This window comes from Trichechus manatus, unplaced genomic scaffold, assembly GCF_000243295.1.
Source record: "Trichechus manatus latirostris isolate Lorelei unplaced genomic scaffold, TriManLat1.0 scaffold00014, whole genome shotgun sequence".
NCBI classification, from domain to species: Eukaryota; Metazoa; Chordata; class Mammalia; order Sirenia; family Trichechidae; genus Trichechus; species Trichechus manatus.
The window spans coordinates 19,971,108-19,993,610 of NW_004443950.1; the positions used below are offsets into that span (position 1 = coordinate 19,971,108).

Sequence of the window (22,503 nt, forward strand, 5' to 3'; positions counted from 1 at the left end):
GGAGAGAGTATTACCTCAATATCCCTATGAAGTATACCCTATTATTACTCTCATTGTACAGATAAGGAAATTGAGGTCAGAGGGATTAGGGAATTTCTTCAGTGAGATCTGATCTGAACCCAGGTGTGCCTGATCCCATATTCCATGCTGTTAACCTCTATGCTATCCTGTGTTGATACAGCATTTCAAAACATGCTTTTGATTCCCCTGTTAAGATTCCAAGTGTTATGCTTTGCTTTTTGAAAGGTTCTGAAATTACTTTTCATGATACTTGAGACCCTGACGGTTAAAATTTACATTTTAATGACAAAATAACACTTTCTAGATGACAAAAGTATTCAAAGTTTTATTATAAAAACAATGACAACATTAAATGAAAATACTAAAAAAACGCCATTTGTAATCCCACCGCCTTAACAAATACTTTTATTTCTGTATCTCTCCTTGTAGATTTTCTCCATATGCATGACACACACATACAGTCAGAGGACACTCAACTTTGCTTTCTAGCAATAGCATATTAAAATGTCTCAAATCATTTTGCCATTTGGCTCTCTCATTTATTTACATTTGTCGTATAAGCCTTAAGGTTTTAAACTTCTAAAACTTTAAAAAACCAAAGAACAAAGATGCCCCAAATTTCCTAGTACTACAAAGAAAACACCCAGAATCCTGTGTGGGAGGGGATGAGCAATAAGTAAATGAAAGAGAGGAACATTTTTTCCCAGAAATCTATCTTGCCATCACAGATGCAGGGCTGCAGCATCTACCCTTGGTCAGTTCCCAAAAGCCAACAGAAACAGTATTTGAAACATGACCTCGCTGTGTGCTGACCACAGCCTAAGATGGTTCACGTGGAGACCTATTATTCTTCCTGGTTCCATCCTGTCTTACAAGACAAGTGTAAACGTATTGTGGGAAAGCACTTGGAGAGTTATAATCCCGTAGTATTTCTGAACATCTCTTTATGTAATGAAATCTGTGAAAAGTAAATACGTTGATCAGGACATTCACTTCTATTCAAATGTGCATGAAGAAGTAAGACTTTTTTTTTTTTTTTAAATCATAGTAGTTGATAGCGGAATCATTTGAGCCTGCCTTTTCCCACTAAGTTATAAATGCTGCATATTATCTTTAATTTTTAAATTATTAATAAACACTTTAGTTAGAAGCAGCACTCAAAGAGTTCACACGAAGCCTTTAATTCCGTCTGGGATCTTGGCTGAGACAAAAACAGCTCATGCTGTGATCAAGGCTCCCAGCATGAGGCAGACAATGCAGTTACACTTCTGAGGTCACCAGGTTACCAAGAGAATACAATTCTCCCAGCCTCCATGATAAATGATGGCGCTTTGTGTCTCCAATTTCCGAGAATCAGTCTAGGTGGCCTGATTGCTGCGTAAAATAGACCATCGTAACAAATACTAGGGTTTTTTTGGACTTGGAATTAGAACTTTTAATCTAATTCAAGTAGTATAAATTAATAACATTTACACAATTTGTGTTAAGTCCATGCACTAATTCTGATATGGACTAAAATCACAGTAAGTTTAGTTAATGTTGATTTTTAAAATTAATAGGGGATTTTACCAACAGACTTTTTCAACAATAATCACCAAACTACAAAATTCCATTTGTATGCACCCAAACAAACAAAAACAAACCCTGTCTTGTTTAACTGCATTCTGTTAAATGTTTTAAGCTCTAGAAGGGACCTTTGCGTTCATCGGCCAGGACCCCCCATTTCACAATGAGGGCAGTGAGGCACAGGGAGGTCAATGACTTCTCTGAGGTATCCGGAGAGAGGTGAGCCCCTGGCCCATCACAGCGGGTGGAGGCGCTCCCCAAAGGAATGAAGAGGCGAGTCCTCCAGCACAGTTCTCAGGCTGACGCACAGGCTCACACTTGGGGGTTCACACCCTAAAAAGCATTCATTACAGAACACAGAACGACATTCTGAAAAGGAACCAAGTAGCTAAAAACCTATCACATTGAAAAGGAAAATGCAGCATCATCAGGGTCTTCACGCAAACCTGAACTCTCTTCAACCCAAACTACTTTTTATTCATTTCACATCACACATCTTTTACGTACTTAACTGTAAACTTTTGGTAAATCACGAAGTTTATGCTCTAATTTTGTTTCAAAAAATATTTTTCTCTTGTGGCATTAAAGCACAATTTCTTAGAACACATAACAAGAAATCTGCCAGGCATTTTTTTGTCCTACAACATTTTTAAAACCAGTAACTAGTTCAGAACACATACTTCTGAAAAACAAACTTTCCATGATAAACGCCTTCAGAGTCCAAGCTCTTGTCCTTTCAGTATCAGATAGAAGTAGCGGTGGTGCTTTCCCAAAAGAGAAGCCAGAGGTGTTTTCTCTTTACACCTATTTAACCTCACAAAACAGGAGATTTGTAGTACCATGTCCTTTAACTTGGATCTTTAATTTGGGAGAATAAGATGTTCTCTGCTGCAGACTTTAACACTGACCTCATCCTATATACCCTATACTGTACATTTTGAATTTTTGTTGTTTTTCTATCACTTGTCATGGTGTAAAATTATACCTACTATTTTCAGAAAATTAATGACTTTGATATTAAACATCTAAATTGAATCAGGCTTCTATAAAAAAGCAATCTCTTCGGTTATATATAGACCCAAGAACAGAGATACTATTAGAGAACAGCCTACTGTATGAGGCAGAAATTCTATGAGGCAATGTAACTGCAAATAACCCTAATGTTTAAAATTTCAAATGTAAAGAGCTATTTAGGTTAACAGGTCCAAAGGATGAATGTTTATTGTAAAACAGCTTTTTTGCAACATTTTATCACTAATTTCAGTGACAGGGGACCCTCTGAATCAGGTACACATTTGATTGCACAAGAGAAATACCCAGGGATCTGCTGAGTGGGTAGAAACAGTAACAAAGAAACTTGTTTGCCCCAAACGCTCTGAATGGATTACACAACATCGGATGAATTGTCTCTCTAGTAGGTTCTATTGAACAATTTTTTTTTTTTTTAATGAACCAAAACACCTTCCTAAGAAATCTTAGAAACAGCAGAATTCCTTTAGGGCTTGGTTTTAGTGATTATTTCTCGTCCGAGAGAGATGAGAGTTTGGAGATGGGCGAGGGAGACTCCATGTTTTCTTGTGTGAGGGTGGAGGAAGAAGGGAGTTAGAAAACTTTCTATGTCATCTCTAAAGTTCCCCGGGGCAGTCAGGTACAAAGGAATTTGAAGTGGCCCCTGTTCGGATTCACATCCTTTTATCAGTAATTGTCATAAAGCTTTTAATCAGCCTAAGACTTTGTGAGTCTTTTAAAAGCAGTATCACAAACACAAAAAAGTTCCACGTTTTGTCTGATGCTGGATACTTTCAGCCAAGGAGTGGGAGGGTGGGGAAATGGCCTGGCCTCACAGGAATCCAGCCCAGACCACACTCCTCCTGCTGTTTGCTTTGGCCTCTTTTGAAAAACTGCCAATTCCCTTCTCCTGGTCCCCTTCCTCCTTTCTGGAGTAAAAATATATTTTAAAAATCCTTGTCAGTTTTCAGCCAAACTAAAGTACCTGGATTTTACTCCAAACTACCGTTAGAGACTTACATCAATGTTTTCTCAGCCTCACTTCCCCAAGAATGCAACAGAGGGCCCTCTCCCTGAAGACCCCAGGTGGGAGGGGGCAGCCCTGCTCAGGCAGATTCCTGCCTGGTACCCAGGGTATTTTCCACATTTTCTTATTAATGGCCAAAAGACACAGGGGCCATTTAACTCCTTCTGCCTACACCTGCAGTTCTAGTAGTTTCCACCATGACCTACCTATGACTCTCAAGAGGAGTGCTTTAAAAAAAAAAAAAAAATAGATGCAGATGTATGTTTAGTAACATGTATAGGTGGAAAGACCACTGTGTTTGACCCACTGGCACTATGAATTCGGGGCCAAATGCCCTTTATAAAAAACAGCTTTGAGGGTACATGATGTAGTCATGTGATTTTTTCTTTAAATGGTTATTATTTTTAAAAACCTTTTTAAATTCCAAGTTAAAGCTGTTACATTTTAACTCACTCTCAGACCTCACTGGCTCAAGCCTTGTGGGCCAGTGATGTCACTGCCACCCTCTTGGGGGCAGTGTCCGGGTTACTGAGCTCTGCAGCCCCCTCCAAAGCCAGCGCTCCCACTGGCCAGCAAGCAAATAAAGGAATAGACAGGATTAAGGGCTCCAAAGAGGATTCCCCAGCACTCCCCAAAGGAGGATCAAACACTCTGGTCTAGTTCTTGGAACAAAGACAAGCCCCAGAGAAGGAGAAAGTGCCTGTTTAAATGACATGTGGCTCTTCTCAAGCCTCCATGCCACATGGTCTGGCTGGGGAGAGTCCTCTTCTGCAGGTAAGTGTATCAGTGGATCCAAGCCCACCAGAGCGAGTTCAACGGGGCTTGTCTGGCTTCCTAACTAGAGTCAGACGCTGCGTACCTACGGGAGGTCACGAACCCAAGCCTCTTCTTTCTGCTTTTGGTGACTAAGGAATAAACTCTGCCAAGAAGCACAATCGTGCACCATAGAGAAAGCCCTCTGCCTAAAGTTCTGTTTGCACACTCTCCTAAGCTCAGGCCCCAAAGGATTAACAAAAACTGCTTACATCTTGTTGCCATTTGCTTGACCAGGAAACAAAACCAACACCAGCCAGAGTAAAACAGCCCTGTCTCCACAGTTCATTCCACTGCCCAGTGGGGACAGTAGGACACGCTGACAGGAATGAGAGCACCAAAGCTCCGACTCGGTGTAAACATGCCCCAGCAGCACACGCGCTAACGCATTAACTTGGAGGGATCTGGGGTCACTGTCGAAGGCCTTCTATTAATAGAGGATAAAGGATAAAGCTCCTGCAGACATTAGCTGTAAAGCCCTGACAGATCGCACAAAATTAACTCCTCCCGGGTCAGCAAGAGGAAACCATGTCCTGCACAGCCTGATGTGCGCTTCAAACGCGCGCGCGCACACGCACACACCGGGCTTTAGAATCGCTTCCCTTAAACATGACAGACCCCACGCCCATCCCCAGTCTCGTTCCTGGAGAGGTGTCCCGGGGTAGGCAGCAGTGGCGGCAGGTGGCCGTCGGGTGTCAGTCAGCTCAGCTTTGCCACGCACACGACCAAGGCCACGGCCGCCAGCAGCACAGCGCTGAAAACGGTGGCGGCCAGGGCTTTGCTCGGATCGCAGGGCCCCGTGTGCTCCTCTACCGACACGCCGCCGGCCGAGGAGGCGCCGGTGCTGGCCAGGAGCTCCGCGCCCGCTTCTTCCCGGGCCTGCACCGTCCAACGGGGAACGTTGACCTTCATCTCCATGTCGTGGATCATCTCGCCCACCTGGAGGATCTCGCGTTCCAGATCGCGCAGATCCGCCACTTCGAAGTCGCGGTCGGCCTTGTGCCGCAGGCTGCGGGAGCTTAAGGCGCGCGCCGCCACGCCCGCCACGCCCGTGCGCACGAGCGGCAGCCGCGACGCGTGCAGCGGGAACGCCGTACCCAGCGCCAGCGCTCGCCGCATGTCCACCTCCAGCAAGTCTAGGCAGCCGGAGAAGGCCACCCAGAGGCGCTCGAACTCGGAGCGCTCTTCGGCGCCCAGACCATGGTCGCGCAGCGCGGCCGTCAGCCGGGCGCGGATGGCCACCGCCAGTTCCTGCGCCTTCTGGCGCGTATTTTGTAGCTCCTCACGCAGGTTCTGCGAGTCCGCTGAGCCGCCGATAGTCAGCACGAGGTGGTGATAACAGGCGGTAGCCTTGTTGAGCGCGTCCAGCAGGGTCTTGCACTCCTCTCTCGCCATGGCAGTGCACTTCGGAGCGGCCCGATCTCCCGCGCCCCTCTCGGCCTCAAGCCCTCAGCGCTGCAGGAAGCGGCCAGCCCCGACGCCCGCCCTTCCCCGGGCGGCCCATGCGCTCCACATGGCCCAAGACTCGCTCGGCGCTGCCGCTGCCGTCGGCGGAGCCGGCCGGGGATACGCGACGTGCGCCTCTGCAGACCGGGTGCGGCGAGGGAGCCCTGCTAACTGCCTCCCGTCCGCTCGTCCATCCTTCCCAGACGCGCTTCGAGTCACACGTCGCGTCTCTGAATGGCCCTCGCCTCCATGGTGGCTCCCTGCGAAGCCTTGGGCGCAGTCCCCATGCTCCTCCAGCGCCGACGCCGGCGCCAGCCGCCACCAGAACCGCGCGATCCGCTTTAGCCGCTACCGAGGGCGGTCGGGCCGGGTTTCCTAGGACACGCCCACCTCCGCCCTTCCTCGCGGGCGCTTCCACCCGGGGACCAGAAGTGGGCGGGGCCCCGCGCGGGAGGTCACGTGTGAGTCCCCTCATCCCTCCCCGTACCCATTACAGTTCTGGAATGTTAGTGCTCAGATGATCCAACCCTCCCCTATTTTACCGCTGGAGAAACTGAGGCTCAGGAAAAAAAGGGAGCCTAGGTCACGTGGCGTCCATGCAAATGAAAGGACTAGACCCTGGGACCCCGACTCCCAGACCCTGCTGGAGACAAGGAGTGGTGTGCCTTGTAGGACTGCGCACCGCCGTCCTCCAAAGCGGGCAGTGAAGGGTGAGCCGCGGGGCTGGGCCGCTCCCAGGGTCGGCATCTCTTTCCCCACCCCGGTCCAGACCCTTTTCCGCGACGGAGGTTGGACCCCACCCCTAGTATCTGATCTACTCCGTACCCCGTCCCCTCCTGTTCCGGGCACGCGCAGTCGGCGGCTCCCGGCTGGCCCAGCCCGAATAGGAAGCGCCTGAGCCCCGCCTCTGGCTGGGCCGGACTCAATGATTGCTCTGCGCAAACGTCACTCTGAGCCACGGCCGCCGCTCATTGGGCCAACCGGAGGCCTGGGCGGGAGTCCGCCCAACGGCGGAGTAAGGGGGTGGGATGGGCGGCGGAGCGGAGCTGCTGTTCTGGAGTGGTCGGCGCGGAGGTACGAGCCAAGGGGCCGAAAGGTGCCACCACCGCTCCGGGATGAGCAGGCGGTGAAACTATGTAGCTTTTCTAAGTAAGTGTCCTCCCGCGTGTGTCCGCCCGCGCCTCCCCTCCCTCGGGACGGCTCGCCTGGGGCCCGGAGGCCCGGCCGAGGCCCGGAGCGAGGGGGGAGGGGTTCTCTCCCCGCCGCAGCCGGCGCCCCGCGGCGTCCAGGCCCCCCCTGGCCGGGCTGGCAGGCCCCGAAGGCTCCGGCTCCTTTCCGCTGCGCCGCCCCGCCTTGTCCTGGTCCTGTCGGTGGCTGGGCGCTCTCTGCTGACTCTGCCCCTCGTGGCCGGGGGCGCGAGGAACCGTTCTCTGACTCCTGCGGCTCCCGACCAGGACCGGCGGGGCCGGGGTCCGCTGAGCTCGGACTTGGGGACAGTGGGCGGGGTCGCCTCCGCGGTTTGCGGGCGGCTGGCCGGGGGGACGGGCTTTGGGGGGTGGCTACGGTGGGGTTCGGAGCCTCAAGTCGGGCCGTTCTGGCCCTGGGGTGATGAAGGCGCCGCGGGGGGTCGAGGGGAAGACCCTGCCTGCGTCTCGCGTTCAGTGGTCTGTGAGCGGATCGGAACCGGCCCGAACGCTCCCTTGGTCCTTCTGGGTAAAGATTACTCCAGGAAAAACTCGCCCACACCAAGAAGTCTTTTTAGTTCTTTTCGTTGAAAATGGGCCGCCCAGAGACGCGCGAGCCGGGCTGTGACCCACCGGCCACCCCTCGAGATGCAGGGCCCGCGGGAGCGGGTGTTGCGGCTTCAATGAGGATTTAGGGCATTCCGGGAACGCGGGACCGGTGAGACTGGAAGGACTATTCGGCTGCACGCGAGCTGGGATTTTCTAAGTTTATGGACTTCGTGGAGAGAGGCCCTCATCTTGATTAAGTAATACGCCTCCCACTGGCCCTAGAGAAAAGTGGTAGATTTTAACGTTTCGGGATCCAGTTGGTGGGGCGTGGTGTTGAGATGGTCCAGAGTGCTGGTCCCTGGATTCGCCCTCACTTGGGGGTCCATCTATTAACTGGTTGTTTCGGGGGGCCGTTCCTTCCCAAGCCCGCCCATGGGCCTGCACAGAGACTTTGAAAAGAGTAGGAGTTTTCCTGTGACCGATGGGAGGAGGAAGGAGGGAAACCCATCTATTTTCGGAGCTTCCGCGGCAGCAGAGGGAGATGAGGCTGCCGAGGTGGACTGAGGCCTGAAGAGAGAGACCCTCAATGCCAGCAGAGGGTTGAGAGTTTATCTGGTAGAGAGCCGAGGGGAAGCCATTGAAGAATACCACACACACTTTGGTGATGGAGAGATCACTTGGCTGTGTGTGGGGTGGACAGGTTTGAGTGAAATCCAGGGGGCAGAGCATGTGGGGCTTGGAGGGGGAGGTGCAGGATGGAGCAGGAGCAGACTTCTGACACAGCACCTGGTGGCAGGAAAGCTTTTGGGGCTCTGCAGTGGGTAGACTTTGGTTCCCAACTTACATGTTGGGCAGTCTTCTGAGACTTGTCACCTGAATCCTGCCTGGCGGCCCTAGTGTCTGCAGAGGGTCTGCAGTCGAGGTCTTAATGGTGCCTCTTGCCCTTGGGAGGGTGGCTCGGGGTCTTTGTTATTGTTATGTCTTCAGCATTTAGTGGTTCCGTGGCATCTGCTCTGCTGGCGCTTTTCCCTGGTTCATGAGTTGCCAGGGTTAGACTGGTGTCCAGTAACTTCGTCCTCTCATACAGGAGCAGAAGAGACCCCATGATGATAGACACCAGAGTTAGAAAGGACTCAGACTGGAAGAACCCCGACCTGAGGTTGCCCCTTCATCTGAGACAGCAGTAGAAGTGGCCCTCGGAGCTGCTGCTCTTCTGCCGGACACACTGGCAGGGAGATGGGTGCAGGTGCTTCCACCTGCAGCTTGAGGAGCAGGCTGATGGAGTGGCATTGGGAGGGGCATTGGTGATCCCCCACACTTTCCTGCTTTCTTGGTGATTGCATCCCCTCCCAGCCCTGGGGCCTTCTGTCCCTCTCTGACCCTCCACATTCCAGCTGTCGCTGTGTTCGGCCAGCTCTGAGCACCCTGTTTGTTTTGGGTTATCATTCTTTCTGCCTGCTTCGCTGCTGCCTGGGGCCAACCCTCAGCCTACGGTGGATATGGGTAGTGGATTTCCAGCCCCTGTGAGAGATAACCCCCTCACTGGGAGCTTTGGCTTCCACTAACACCCTACTATCATTTCGTTCCCGTTGGCGAGCGGTTACTGTGTGCCTGCAGTGAGCCAGGCACGGGGCTGCATGTCAGGCAGGTGCTGTGAGAAAGGTCTCACAGACCGTACAGGCCAGGAGGACACAAGTGACTGTAATACTATGTATTATGTCATCGTTAGGCATTCACTCGTGTCCCCTCAGAATATGTGTTGGAGTCCTGACCTCCGTACCTGTGGATGTAATCCTATTTGGAAATAAAGTTTTGTTTGTTAATCAGACCATATCAGTGTAGGCTGTGGCTTAAACCCAGTCACTTTCAAGACGTATAAGGAGAAGGTTTGGTACAGAGACAAAGGAGCACAAACGGGGAGAAGAGATGCTACTTGCAGATTGCCAAGGAACCTGGGAATGCCGGTGTTAGAGAAGCTGAGACAAGGATTTTCCCCCAGAGCCTACGGGGAGAGCTTTCCCCTGGAGCCAGTGCCCTCAATTGAGATTTCTAGCCTCCTAAGCCCTGGTGGGAGCCCTGGTGGCACAGTGGTTTAAGCGTTTCACTGTATAACCGAAAGGTTGGCAGTTGGAATCCACCGGGTGCTCCTTGGAAACCCTGTGGGGCAGTTCTCTGTTCTGCAGGGTTGCTAATATCAGAATTAACAGCAACTGGTAAACTGAGAAAGTAACTTTCTGTTTGTTCAAGCCACACACTTGTGATGTTTGTTACAGCAGCACTAGATAACTAAGACAGTCATCAACTTGCTCTCATTTGGTATTAAACACAGACAAATAGGAAGTTTTCTTCTTTTGCCTTTTCCTTCTGAATCACACATTAAGCCAGCTGGAGAATATTGCCTCTCAGTTGGAAAACTACCTGGTTTATCATTGGTGAGGGTCTTTGGTCAGGCCCCTGGAAGGGCAGGAAAAACCACAGCAGGTGAGATTTTGGCAGGGAGTGCATCTCTGGGAGGTGCAGACTGCCCTGTCCTGGGCTCCTGCCCAGCCAAGCTGCGTGCAGTCACCAGATGGTTCTTGACTGTGTAGGCTCATCTGGCCGGCAGGACCGTTGACAACCACAAAACCACCAGTGTGCACACTGCCCCCTGAAATGCCCGACACTGATCTGAGGCCTCCTGTGGCTCTCCTGTATGTAGAGTAACTTCAGGTAACACGTGTTTTTCTGTAAATTATCCCATCATTTGAACTCAGGCCGGGGTGGGCTAATTATCATTTTTTTTAAAGGAGATTTATAAGAGGCTTTGTTCATCGTTCCAGTTTTCCATGAAAAAGTCAGTTTGCTTTGCATGTCATTTTTAAAGCAGAAGGCTAATTCTGGCACATAAACTCGATAGGGTATTATGTTTAAAGTAGATACCCCCTGTATAAGAATTCATCTCTGGTATTAAGCACTAAATTGAATATGATTTCTCTGTATTTTTAGCACTAGGGCAGAAAGGTTGAAAACAGTGCTTGACAGAGCTCTTTGAACACCTGCTCCTGGACAGGGCTCAGTCATTGGCGACCAAGGGGACTGATGTGCTGGAGAAAGCAGGTGACTTGGGACTAGGTAACAGCAGGTTCTGTCTTGTTGACCAGCACTGCTTGCAAAGAGCCATGTGGGTTTTACACAGTTGGTGCATTTGACCTGGATGTCTGGATGCCGCATTCAGGGGCCTCCCCAACACCTTGCTGTTTGTACCTCTCTGCCCTGGTCTGCTTGGGATCTTCATTACTTCCCTCAAGTCATCTTCTCATCTAGTAAAAAAAGTGCACGCTCTCCACGTGGAACCTGTTCCTACCTCCTGAGCATTAGTCCCTGCTCTCGTCCTTGTAGGAGCTTTGGTGGCGCAGTGGTTAAAGCGCCCGGCTGTGCACCAAAAGGTCAGTAGTTTGAACCCACCAGCTGCTCCTCGGAGAAGAATGTGGCAGTTTGCTTCCGTAAAGATTTACAGCCTTGCAAACCCTATGGGGCAGTTCTACTCTGTCCCATAGGGTTACTATGAGTCGGAATCGACTCGAGGCAGTGGGTTTGGTTTTGGGTCGTCCCTGTCGGGGTGCCCCCCCCCCCACTTCCCTGCTGCTCTCTTTCCACCTGTTCCTTAACCTCAACCGACCTTGGCTGTTTTAGGCTTGTTTTTCACTTGTTTGGTGCACATTCCTTGCCTCCCAGGTGGGTTGTTAGTTCCTGCATGGAAGCCAGCCTGTCACTTCCACCTTGAGGGTGGCGTGTTGGTGCTCTGCCAGCATCTTGTCTGAGGAGCAGAAGGAGTGTGGGCTTCTGGCTGTGATCTGACTGTATCACATCCTGTTTCTCGTATGGCTTTTGTTCCAAGCATCTTTACCTTTGCTCTCTGCCATGTACAATCAGCTGTGTCAGAAACCAAGAAGAATTTTGTTTTCTTGTGACTCTGTCCCAGCAAAATTATATTACCCAGTTGCTCTGGCAGGGACTCATAAAAGGATTATCTGGACTCCAGTAATAATTGAATTCAGCAATTCAGATACCTGGGTGGTTGCAGAGCTGTCCTTGGGACCCAGGAAGGGGTTATCTGCAGCCATTTTCATGCAGTGCCCTTCTCCCGAAGAGGATTTGCAGGGAGCAGAGGGCCTCTTTCAGAAGGGACTGCAGCCAAGACAGCTCTGATTGGACCTAGGGAGTTTGGTGTGGGGCCTGTGTGGCTGTCTGTCATGGTGACTTTTCCGTCTGTGGCTCATGAGATAACCCCCTTTTCCTGCATTTTTGTTTTACCTGATGGGTAAAGTGGTTAAAGGGATGAGTTTTAGAATAAATTATAACTTCTGTGTAATCTTGAGTCAGCCGCTTAACCTCTCTGAGCCTCAGTTTCTTCGTCTCCCACGTGGGACTAATTATACTTATTGACCTATAGTGATTTTGAGCATTAAAAGGAGAGGAGGATATATAGCAGTTGTCACACTGCCTGGGACGAGTATACTCCCAAATGGTGGCTGTTTTCATCATTAGCCATAGGGTAAAGAATTTATAATATACTTACACGTACTCTTCTGGTGTCTTCCCAAGGAGGCGTTATGGAACATTGTTACTTAGTGAAAAAGTAATTCAGTTTTTCATTCATATTTCATTTATCTGATTGTATCAAGGAGAAGTTTCACTTGGTGCTGTTTAATATTTGCTAATTTTTTCTTTTTAATGAAGAGAAGAGGCCTCAGGCTCAGAACTTTGGCAGACAGTAGTATCTAGCAAGGTTTTAAAGCAATCAATTGTTTTTATCATTTAAAATTTTGAGACTGTCTTTATGGTAAGTGATACTATTTTTCCATTTAAAGTAGTAATAAGGTTTGCTTATAAAATGAGCTTTAGGAGGGAGTAGGCATTTCAAGGGAAACGTCAAACATTAATGGTAAGGCCACTGTATACAGGGGTGCAGGTTATTCATGACGTAGGGGCGCCTGGCCAGAGGGAGTGGTCAGCTGGCGCCGATAGCCAGCCTCTGAGCTCCTGACCAAGCCATGTGCCCTGGCACAGAGCTGCATCCACGGGGAAGAAGGGGTGCCTTTTTCTCATTCTCACAGAGGCGCCATGTGGGCTAGCAGTAAGTAGTGGTACATTGGTATGCAAACCAAAAACCAAAACCAAACCCATTGCCTTCGAGTCATTTCTGACTCAGAGAGACCCTATAGAACAGAGTAAAACTGCCCCGTAGGGTTTTTTAGGAGCAGATGGTGGATTCGAACTGCCACCCTTTTGGTTAGCAGCTGGGGTCTTAACCACTACACCACCAGGACTCCCACTGGTATGCAGTCTGGCAGAAATAGTGATGGTGGCATGTATATGATCCTCATGGAAATCCTGCAAGGGCAGGTATTAGAATTCCCTGTGGGACAGACTGAGATGGAGGAATGACGTGGCTAGAACTCTGATCTCCTTTTCTGTGCTCATTTTGCAGACTCCTCTGATAGCTTGGTAAAACCAGACTGATGTGTGGTAAGGGGAGCAGGCCAGGAGCAATGGCGGATAAGCTGTAGAATGTTCTTAAAACGTGTCGAGCACCTGTTTATATTAATGGCCTTGGTTTGTCTGTTATTAGCAGCACATTGCAACATCCTTAAAACAGCTTGTTCCCCAAAAGCTAAGAAGTTTCCTGGACACAGCCAAACACTTTGAGGGGTAGAGTAGCTGAGGCTGGGCCTGGGGACCATAGTTTCAGGGGACGTCTAGGTCAATTGGCGTACAAAGTTCATAAAGAAAATGTTCTGCATCCCACTTTGGTGAGTGGCGTCTGCGATCTTAAAGCTTATGAGTGGCCATCTAAGATGGATCAGTTGGTCCCTTCCCACTTGGAGCAAAGGAGAATGAAGAAAACCAAAGACACAAGGAAAATATTAGCTCAAGAGACTAACGGACCACATAAACCAGAAACTCCACCAACCTGAGACCAGAAGAACTAGATGATGCCTGGCTACCACCAATGACTGTCCTGACAAGGAACACAACAGAGAGTCCCAGATGGAGCAGAAGAAAAGTGTGGAGCAGAACTCAAATTTACATAAAAAGATCAGACTTAATGGTCTGACAGACCGGAGGAACTTCCGAGACTATGGCCCTGGGACGCTCTGTTAACCCAGAATTGAAACCATTCCTGAAGCCCACTCTTCAAACAAAGATTAGACGACTATAAAACAAAAAATAATACACGTGAGGAGTGTGCTTCTTAGTTCAATCAGATACACGAGAACAAGTGGGCAGCTCCTGTCCAGAGGCAGGATGAGAAGACAGGAAGGGACAGGAACTGGTTGAATGGACACAGGGAACCTGGAGTAGAAAGGGCGAGTGTGCTGTCACATTGTGGAGATTGCAACTAATGTCACAGAACAATATGTGTATAAATTTTTGTCTAAGAAATTAACTTGAGCTGTAAACTTTCACCTAAAGCACAATAAAAATAAGGTCAAAAAATAAAAACAAACAAACAAAAAGCTTGTTCCCTAAAATGAGTTAAGCATTGACATGCAGTCTTCCATCAACTGTTCAGAGACCTGTCAGTCATAAATCCAATCGGGGCAAACTGGCTTCATAAGTCACAGTTCTGATGGTGATTTTGGGTATGTTCCATGCTGATTCTTATCTGTATAATATGACTATGATATAAGCCCATTTGGCTTTTCCTTTTGAACCTTACCTACAATAACTAGTTTACGTATAAAAAGTCCGTTTATAACAGCAACAAGTTCTATACACAATATATAAATAATAAGGCTTAATAAAAGTTGTGTATGGTCTTTATGGAGAAAATTTAATTGGAGGACATAAAAAAGGCACACACAGAGAGACATACCATGTTCATGGATGATAAGATTCATTATTATAAAGATGTTGATTCTCCAGTCCATAAATTTAATGTAGGTCCAGTGAAAACCCCAACAGGATTTTTCATGGAATTGACAAGCTGATTATAATTCACGCGATAACATAAAGAACCAGGAAGAACCAGACAATTCTGGAGAACAACAAGGAGGCCTTTGTCTATGAGATACCAAGGCTTATTATGAAACTGTAATGATGTGAAATTATATGGTCTAGACTGGTACTGTCCAGTACAGTAGCCACTAGCTAAGTGTGGTCATTGAACACTTGAAATGTGGTTGGTATGAATTGAGAAGGGCTGTAAATGTAAAGCACACACCAGAGTTTGAAGACTTGGAACAACAACACCAAGGATGTGAAATTATCTAGTAGTAAATTATATTTCTTATATTATATTTCTGTTAGACGTTGTTGGTCTAGACAGAGTAAAACCCGGAAACAGGCCAAACATACAAAACTTGGAGTATGACAAAGGTAGCATTATTAACCAGTGTGAAAGATATAGACTATTTAAAAAATTATGATTGGACAGTTGGCTTGCTATATGGAAAAAATAAGATTAGGTTTCCAGATTTATAGCACATATAAAAATAAAATCCAGATGGATTGAAGACCTAAAAATGAATAGCAAAACTTTAAGATTCTTAGCAAAAAACATAGGAGACTATCTTTATGACTTTGGAGTTGGAAATGACGTTGTTTCAGACAGCCTTTGCTGTGTAATAAACAAACCACAGTATAATTTTTTCTCACTATTGTGTCAGTTGGCTGGGTGGTTCTTCTGGTCTCCCCGGGACTCGCTCATGTGGCTGCGTTGGGCTGACCACCTAGGCCCATGGTCTTTCATCGCAGCACGATAGCCTCAGGGTTCCAGGAGACTCAGAATCCCCAAGGCCTCTCGAGGCTGACACTCAGGAGGTCGGTATGCAGAGACCATGTAACATCATTGCTGTCTCATCTTGTGCATTAAAGTAGGTCCCAGGGCTGGCTCAGATTTGAGGGGTGCGGAAATAGACTCTACCTTGGAGCCCTGGGGGCTCAGTGGTTAAGAGCTCGGCTGCTAGCCCAAAGGTCAGCAGCTCGAATCCACCAGCCGCTCCTTGGAAACCCTATGGGGCAGTTCTGTCCCATAGGGTCGCTGTGAATCGCAATTGACTTGACGCAACGGGTTTCTGAGAGGAGACGCGGTAAGGTCATTTTGCAAAGGGGCGGCGTACTGGATGGGAGTTATGCCTACCACAGATCTCTTAAGATCCCAAAAGGCAAAGATTGGCAAATTCCACTACATTAAAATAACAATAAAAAATAACAACTTCTGTTTTTGAAAGGACCCATTGGAAAAACTAAAAAGACAAGTCATAGACTGGGAAAAGATATTTGCAACATGTATTAGTGTCCAGGTATTTAAAGAACCATAAAATCATAAGCAAAAGACCAGTAACCCAGTAGAAAAGTGGGGAAGAGATAATGATAAAGCAATTAACAGAATACTGCATAGGAAAAGATGTTCTGCTTCGTTAGTCAGGGAGATGAAAATTAAAGCTAGTGAGATACTGTTTGGCACTCACAGACTGGCAGGAAGTAAATTGTGAGAGGACACCAGGAAGTGTTGGTTAGGAGGTCACGTGAGGAATGGGATGGCCGAGACGCTTTGCGTGGATGTAGACGGTGGTTCAGCGGCGTCAGCGTCGGGTGAGGTTACAGGCGCACGCACCTCATGGCGCGTTCGCCGGATCACTCCTGTATCCGTGCTCTAGAAACCACGGATAAGGGTGTTCAGTGCAGCATTGTATGGAATACCGCAAAGGTAGAACAACTCAAATATTGGATATTAGATAAATAAACCGTGGCATATACACTTAAAGGAATACCGTGCAGCAGAAATTAGTGAATGAACGAAAGCTGTGTGGATCAACACGGCTAGAACTTGAAACCATGTTGAGTGAAAAGGGTACGTTCTGGAATAGTTAATAGCTTGACACCATGTATGTAAATTTAAAAGCCCACAAAACAATACATTGTTTATATGGATACATTAGTGTTAAAGGAATAGAAGCAGGGAAAGATATATACCAACTTCAGGATAATAGTTGCGTCTGAAAGGGGAGGAGAGAGTGGGATTAGGGCAGGGTGCACAAGGCGGTGGGGATTCCAGCCTACTGTGATATACCCATTGCCCTCCAGTCAATTCCAACTCATAGCAACCCTACAGGACAGAGTAGAACTGTCCCATAGGGTTTCCAAGGAGTGCATGGTGGATTTGAACTGCTGACCTTTTGGTTAGCAGCCATAGCTCCTAACCGCTACGCCACCAAGGTCTCCACTGTGATATGCAGAGAGCCAGAGCTTGACGAGATGCCTTGTTTTCTGGGTCTCGCAGGTTTTTCACCTGTGACACGGTGCGGTCTTACGACTTTTCTGTTGCTCCTTTTAGTGGAAAATACCGAGTTTTCCTTCTCTGACAGGTTTCTGCCTCACACAGCTTCCAGCTTTCGCATTTTTTACCATCCTTTATTAAACAAAATCTGAGGCAAAAAAGGCAAAACATTAAGATTTGGTAATTCTGGGTGGGAGGTGTTTGGGTGTTTGCATTATTACTCTGTACTTTCCTGTGTGCTTAGACCATTTCATTAGAATATATGAGTATCATCTCTCATGTCATGATTTCGGTCAGGTCTGCTGTTCTGAAATTAGCGCTTTATACTTTTGCGGTGTCTTGGAGTTCAACAGGATTTTCTGAACATCACGTATACATTTAACCAAGAAACAAGCCATCTTGGAACGGGTAGGTTACATTTGATATTTCCTGATGGAGTGTTTAAGTCTATAGAGTAGAATCATACATGGCAGGAGTATTTTTGTTTTTTGTTTTAAGGAATACTTTTTAGAATTGCCAGATCAAGACTTTTCTGTGTTATATCAATGTGGTCATTTATTGCTTTTTTTCCCCTCATCCCAGGAAGCCCACTTTGGACCCTCTGAAGGCCATATGGCTCTGTATGATGAAGATCTCCTGAAAAACCCGTTCTATCTGGCTCTTCAAAAGTGGCGTCCCGACTTGTGCAGCAAGGTGGCCCAAGCCCATGGGATTGTAAGTGCATCCATCCTGATGGTTGTCCTTCTCTGTTAGGCATAGGCCACGCGGCGCTGATGATGCCTGAAGTACCACAGACTGAAATTAAGGTTAGAGGAAGTCAGTTACAAAGCTGCTCAGGTTACCCAGCCACCAGGGCCTGCTTGGAATGTGAATGAGCACGGGGGGTGGGGGGTGGGGGTGGGTGCCTTGGGCTGCTTCCTCCAGGAAGCCTCCTGAGACTGCACTGGCTCAGGGTTCAATCCCTTCTCTGAACTCTCAGCCCCTGTCTGGGATTCATCATGCACTTCTGTCGCGTGCCTTTCTGGAAAACTGGGGCTAACTTTTCCCTCACCCAGTCCATCCCTCTGCCCTCAGAAGCCTGGTTTCTCGAAGTCTCTTTTGGCTTTAATGATTGGGTTGTGATTCATGTATTTTTACCAATTTTTTTTTTTCCTTTGGACTTAAGAGGTCATTAAAGAGTTTGTTTTATATCTGTCTGTATACACATATGTGTGTATACAGATAGATGTAAAATAGAAACTATAGCTGTTTCCAAAGAAGTGCTGGTGGCACAGTGGTTAAAGCGCTCGGCTGCTAACTGGAAGGTCAATGGTTTGAATCCACCAGCTGCTCTGTGGGAGAAAGATGTGGCACTCTGCTTCCGTAAAGATTTTAACATTGGAGACTCTGTGGGGCAGTTGTTTTCTGCCCCGTAGGGTTGCTATGAGTTGGAATTGACTCATCAGCACTGGGTATGGATATCTGTTTCCAGAGAAGAAAATAAAAATCTCCTAAAGCTCCCCAAAGATATTTGTTGCCATCTGTTTGTTTCACAGCTAGTTATTAAATATGCAAGGTACTCTTAGGTGCTGGAGCTGAAGTTCTAGTGGGGGAGATGGCCACACACTTGGGCAAATACATAGTAATAACAGCTGTGATAAGTATCACAAAGAAAACGTACAGGATTCAAAGCAACCATGTAACAGGGAGGGCCTGACCTAATTTGGGGAGTATTTGCTTCCTATCTTTGTTTTAGGATACGTCTAAAAAATACTTTCTAGATGAGAGCATATTTCCAGTTGCTGTTCAGTCCATTCTAACTCGTGGTGACTCTGTGTGTGTCAGAGCGGAAGTGTGCTCCATGGGGTTTTCAATTTTTTGGAATTAGATTACCAGGCATTTCTTCCGAGCTGCCTCTGGGTGGGCTTGCACCTTCGGCCTTTTGGTTAGCAGCTGAGCATGTTAATCATTTGCACCACTCAGGGACTCTGAGGAGCATATCATAACATGTATTTTTACCTTGTCCTTAAAAATGTCACACTGTGGAGTACTGATATTTGTCAGCATGCTCGGGCCATCCTGTCTGTCTTACTGACCGCCGTGTGATGCCATTTAACCTGCAGCAGTGGAATCCCGCTGGGGCTTAACTTTAGCAGAAAAGGGAATTTTGTACAACAACTTTGCCATCATGGTCACCTTCCTTTCTGGTACTCAGGAATGAGAGAGTCTTCTTAAAATGTGACACCCCATTCCCAGCAGCACCCCAGGCCCTCACTCCAGCCCTCCTGAGCTCCCCAAGCCCAGGAAGAACTGCTTTGGGCCCATGTTAGTGGCACTGAATTTCTGGCCTTCTTTGGCCTCGTTCAGTCAGACCGGGCTGGACCAACTTCTCTGCAGAATTCAGTGGTGGGGAGGTGCTGATGGCTGGCCCCTGCCCCCTTGGCCTTGTGATGGGGGAAGGGATGTGAGCCAGGGCACCGGCTCATCTCGTCCAGCCCATGTCAGTGCTCCGTCTGTGTTTGTTGGTCGATGAAAAAATAGAATGTTCTGATTGCTTCTAGGAGAGCGGTCATCCTTTCTGTTGCCCCCAGAGGATCCGCATGTTGTCAGCAGGCCAACCTTGGCCACTCTGGAATCTTCCCTAGGGACCACAGTCCTTTATTGGACTCTTAAACAACGTGGTGTCACCACTTTTTAAAAACGTGTGCCCCCGGGGTTAAGTGCCCTCAGACTTCTCCCCGTGGCCAAGCTCAAGGATGAGGACGGGCTGCCTCATCCTGTGTGATCTGGAGCAGTGGTGTGTGTGGCAGCTGAGGGCGCAGTGCGCCTCCCCCTCCCACCCTGCCTCCCACTCCTTCCTGCGATCCCCTGCCCTCTGCCTGGGCAGCGCGGGCTCTTTCTCCTCATGTTCCCCGGTTCTAGTCACAGAGTCCTTGTGACACCCCCACACCAATAAAAACCCATTAAACCCGTTGCCGTCGAGTCGATTCCAACTCATAGCAGCCCTATAGGACAGAGCAGAACTGCCCCATAGAGTTTCCAAGGAGTGCCTGGTGGAATCGAACTGCTGTGAGCAGCCGTAGCTCTTAACCACTATGCCACCAGGGTTTCCCCGACACCAGTAGTCACCCCTTATAACCATCTTGCTCATTATGCGCCTGTGGCTTCTTCAGGGTGGGGTGAGCAGGCCTGCATCCCTGGGGCTCTTGTGTTATCTTGGCTGCAGGCAAAAGTCCTCCTGGTCTCCCAGGTGGATGGTGGGCTGGGTCTGTTTGTCTATAGGAAAAAAACGAACAAAAGGAGATTAAGTTTGGTCCTTTTATTTCAGGCTGTTAGTTACTGGTTAAGTGGGTTTTTGTGGGCTAGCCTGGGAATTTAATCACAATGTATAACAGCATGCTTTTCAAGTTCCAAAGAACTTCCAAGTAGAGTACCTATACGGTCCAGCCAAGGGAACTGAGGTCCGTATTCCAGTTCTCAAGGTTTTCTCAGTGCAGATTCATTCAGCAAACATTGAGCATCTGCTGTGTGCCAGGCCCTGCGCTTGGTTCCCAGGGCACACAGCATGCCGTCAGGGGATTCTGGAAACAGGTTGTTTGAAGGCACGGGAATGATGCTAGGGCAGAAGTTGGCATGGGCTGCTTCGGGGTCCTAACCCAGCCTGGGGAGGGGTCAGAAGGCTACCCTGAGTATGTGGTCACTAATGCTGATTCTTTCTTTCTTCTTCTTCTTCTTTTTTTTTTTTTTTTTAACAATTCTTTATACAGGGAGTAGGAAATAAAGTTTTATTGTTAAGCTTTGAAATGAGTGAGCCCCCAGCTTGTGGTCTACACGGTAGCTGTAAACTTTGTGTACTCCACATGGGCTGTCCACACTTTGTGCCATCTCTGCCACAAAGAGTCTGAAGTTCCCTCTTAGGACAGCTGATCTTATCTCCCGTGGGCAGCCTGGCCGCTCCGCCCGTGTCCTCCGGGGCTGGCTTCCTCACTGCTGTCTCAGCAGGGCTCCGATGAGGTGGACGGAGGCGCGGGGCTCCGGTGAGGTGGACGGAGGGGCGGGGCTCCGGTGAGGTGGACGGAGGCGTGGGGCTCCGGTGAGGTGGACGGAGGTGCAGGGCTCCAATGGAGATGGGTGGAGGTGGCAGGGCTCCGATGAGGTGGATGGAGGCACAGGGACCAGCTCTGGCTTCGGTTTGCGGTGTGGTGCTCTGGGCAGCAGGGCCACTCCCTGGGAGTGGGAGGAGCTGGAGCCACTTTTCATGTCTGCCTAAAAACGGGGGCGGGGATCCTGGAGTTGGGGGTCCCCTAGTCACTCGGCAAACGCTGATGGGGCACCCACTGTGTTTCAGGCAGTGTGTTTAGCAGTGGGGGTACGATAGAACGGGAGCCGGTCCTGCTCTGGCTCCTCCTGGAGTTTTTATTCAAGGTGGGAAAATGGAAAATGTGTATGTAAACAAGTAGATAGAATATAATTACACTTGGGGTGGAATTCTCTGAAGTGCCTCAGAAGTTCGTGATCCCACTGGGGCCAGATGAAGGCCCATCCTTGTAAGGGACTTGTGTGACTCCTTCATCTGTATAGCTGGAGTGAGACCAGTGCATAAACTGTTAAGCACTCGGCTGCTAGCCAAAAGGTTGACGGTTTGAATCTACCCAGAGGCACCTTGGAAGAAAGGCCTGGTGATCTACTTCCAAAAAATCAGTCATTGAAAACCCCACGGAGCACAGTTCTACTCTGACACGCATGGGGTCACCGTGAGTCGGAATCTACTCAGTGGCACCTGGTTTAGGACTGTTTGAGCTCCGTTTCCTGTTTCATCGTGTCCCCATGCCCGTTGCCAAGACTGTCGCCTGGGGAGGTCTTTAGGACCTTCTTCCTCGCTGTGCCCGTTGGGCCTTGAAGCCATCTGGAAGCTGCGAGATTGTTTCTCACTTTTACAGTGATACCCAAGGGCCTCCCTTCTCTTTAATTTTTTATTATGGAAAATTTCAAACAACTATAAAAGTAGAAAGGATAGTATAAGGAACCCCCAGGCACCTGTCACCCGGCTTCAATAATTACGCATTCAGTGGCCAGCCCACATTTCATCTCTACCTCTTCCTGCCCTCCACCCTTAGCCACTGGGTTATTTTGAAGCAAATCCCAGAAAATCATAAGAGAATCATATCATTTCATCTGTAATTAGGAATTTCATTTTAAAAGATAAGGGCTCTTAAAACACCTAACTACAATGCCATTATCATAGCTAAAAAAAATTCCTCAATGATTCTTTAATATTGTCAAATACCTAGTCACTGTTCCAATTTCCCCAGTTGTCTCATAATTTTTTGTTTTACAGTTTGTTTGTAACTCCACGAGCCAAATGAGACCCACACATTATATTTGATTGATATGTCTTTAAATCCCTTTTTTCTTCTAACTTTTTTTTTTTTTTTTATTGTATTTCAGGTGAAGGCTTACAGAACAAATAGTTTCTCATGAAACGGTAGTACACATATTGTTTTATGACACTGGTTAACAACCCTACAACATGTCAACTCTCTAACTTCTCAACCTTTTTTTTGGTGAAAATACGCATAGCCAAAGATACACCATTTCAAAAATTTCTACATGCACAGTTCAGTGACATTGACTATGCTCTTCCA

The 22,503-nt window shown here is 48.2% G+C and overlaps 2 protein-coding genes across 5 annotated transcripts in view; one reads left to right on the plus strand and one right to left on the minus strand.

The window, feature by feature from the left end:
• Positions 1-5,134: 5,134 nt before the first annotated feature.
• Positions 5,135-5,844, minus strand: RGS9BP (regulator of G protein signaling 9 binding protein). The gene has a single exon (XM_004371617.2). It carries the CDS (start codon positions 5,828-5,830, stop codon positions 5,135-5,137), a length of 696 nt encoding a protein of 231 aa, XP_004371674.1. The 5' UTR covers positions 5,831-5,844.
• Positions 5,845-6,898: 1,054 nt separating this feature from the next.
• Positions 6,899-22,503, plus strand: part of ANKRD27 (ankyrin repeat domain 27) — a 74,353-nt gene continuing 58,748 nt past the window's right edge. For 3 of the 4 annotated variants that reach the window (XM_023726944.1, XM_023726942.1, XM_023726943.1), the window contains exons 1-2: positions 6,899-7,030; positions 17,462-17,593. In XM_023726944.1, coding sequence (XP_023582712.1) covers positions 17,492-17,593 — 102 coding nt within the window. In that variant the 5' untranslated portion in view covers positions 6,899-7,030; positions 17,462-17,491. Of the gene's footprint in view, positions 7,031-17,461; positions 17,686-22,503 lie in introns of those variants that run through there. The other variant, XM_023726945.1, reaches the window with a different exon arrangement.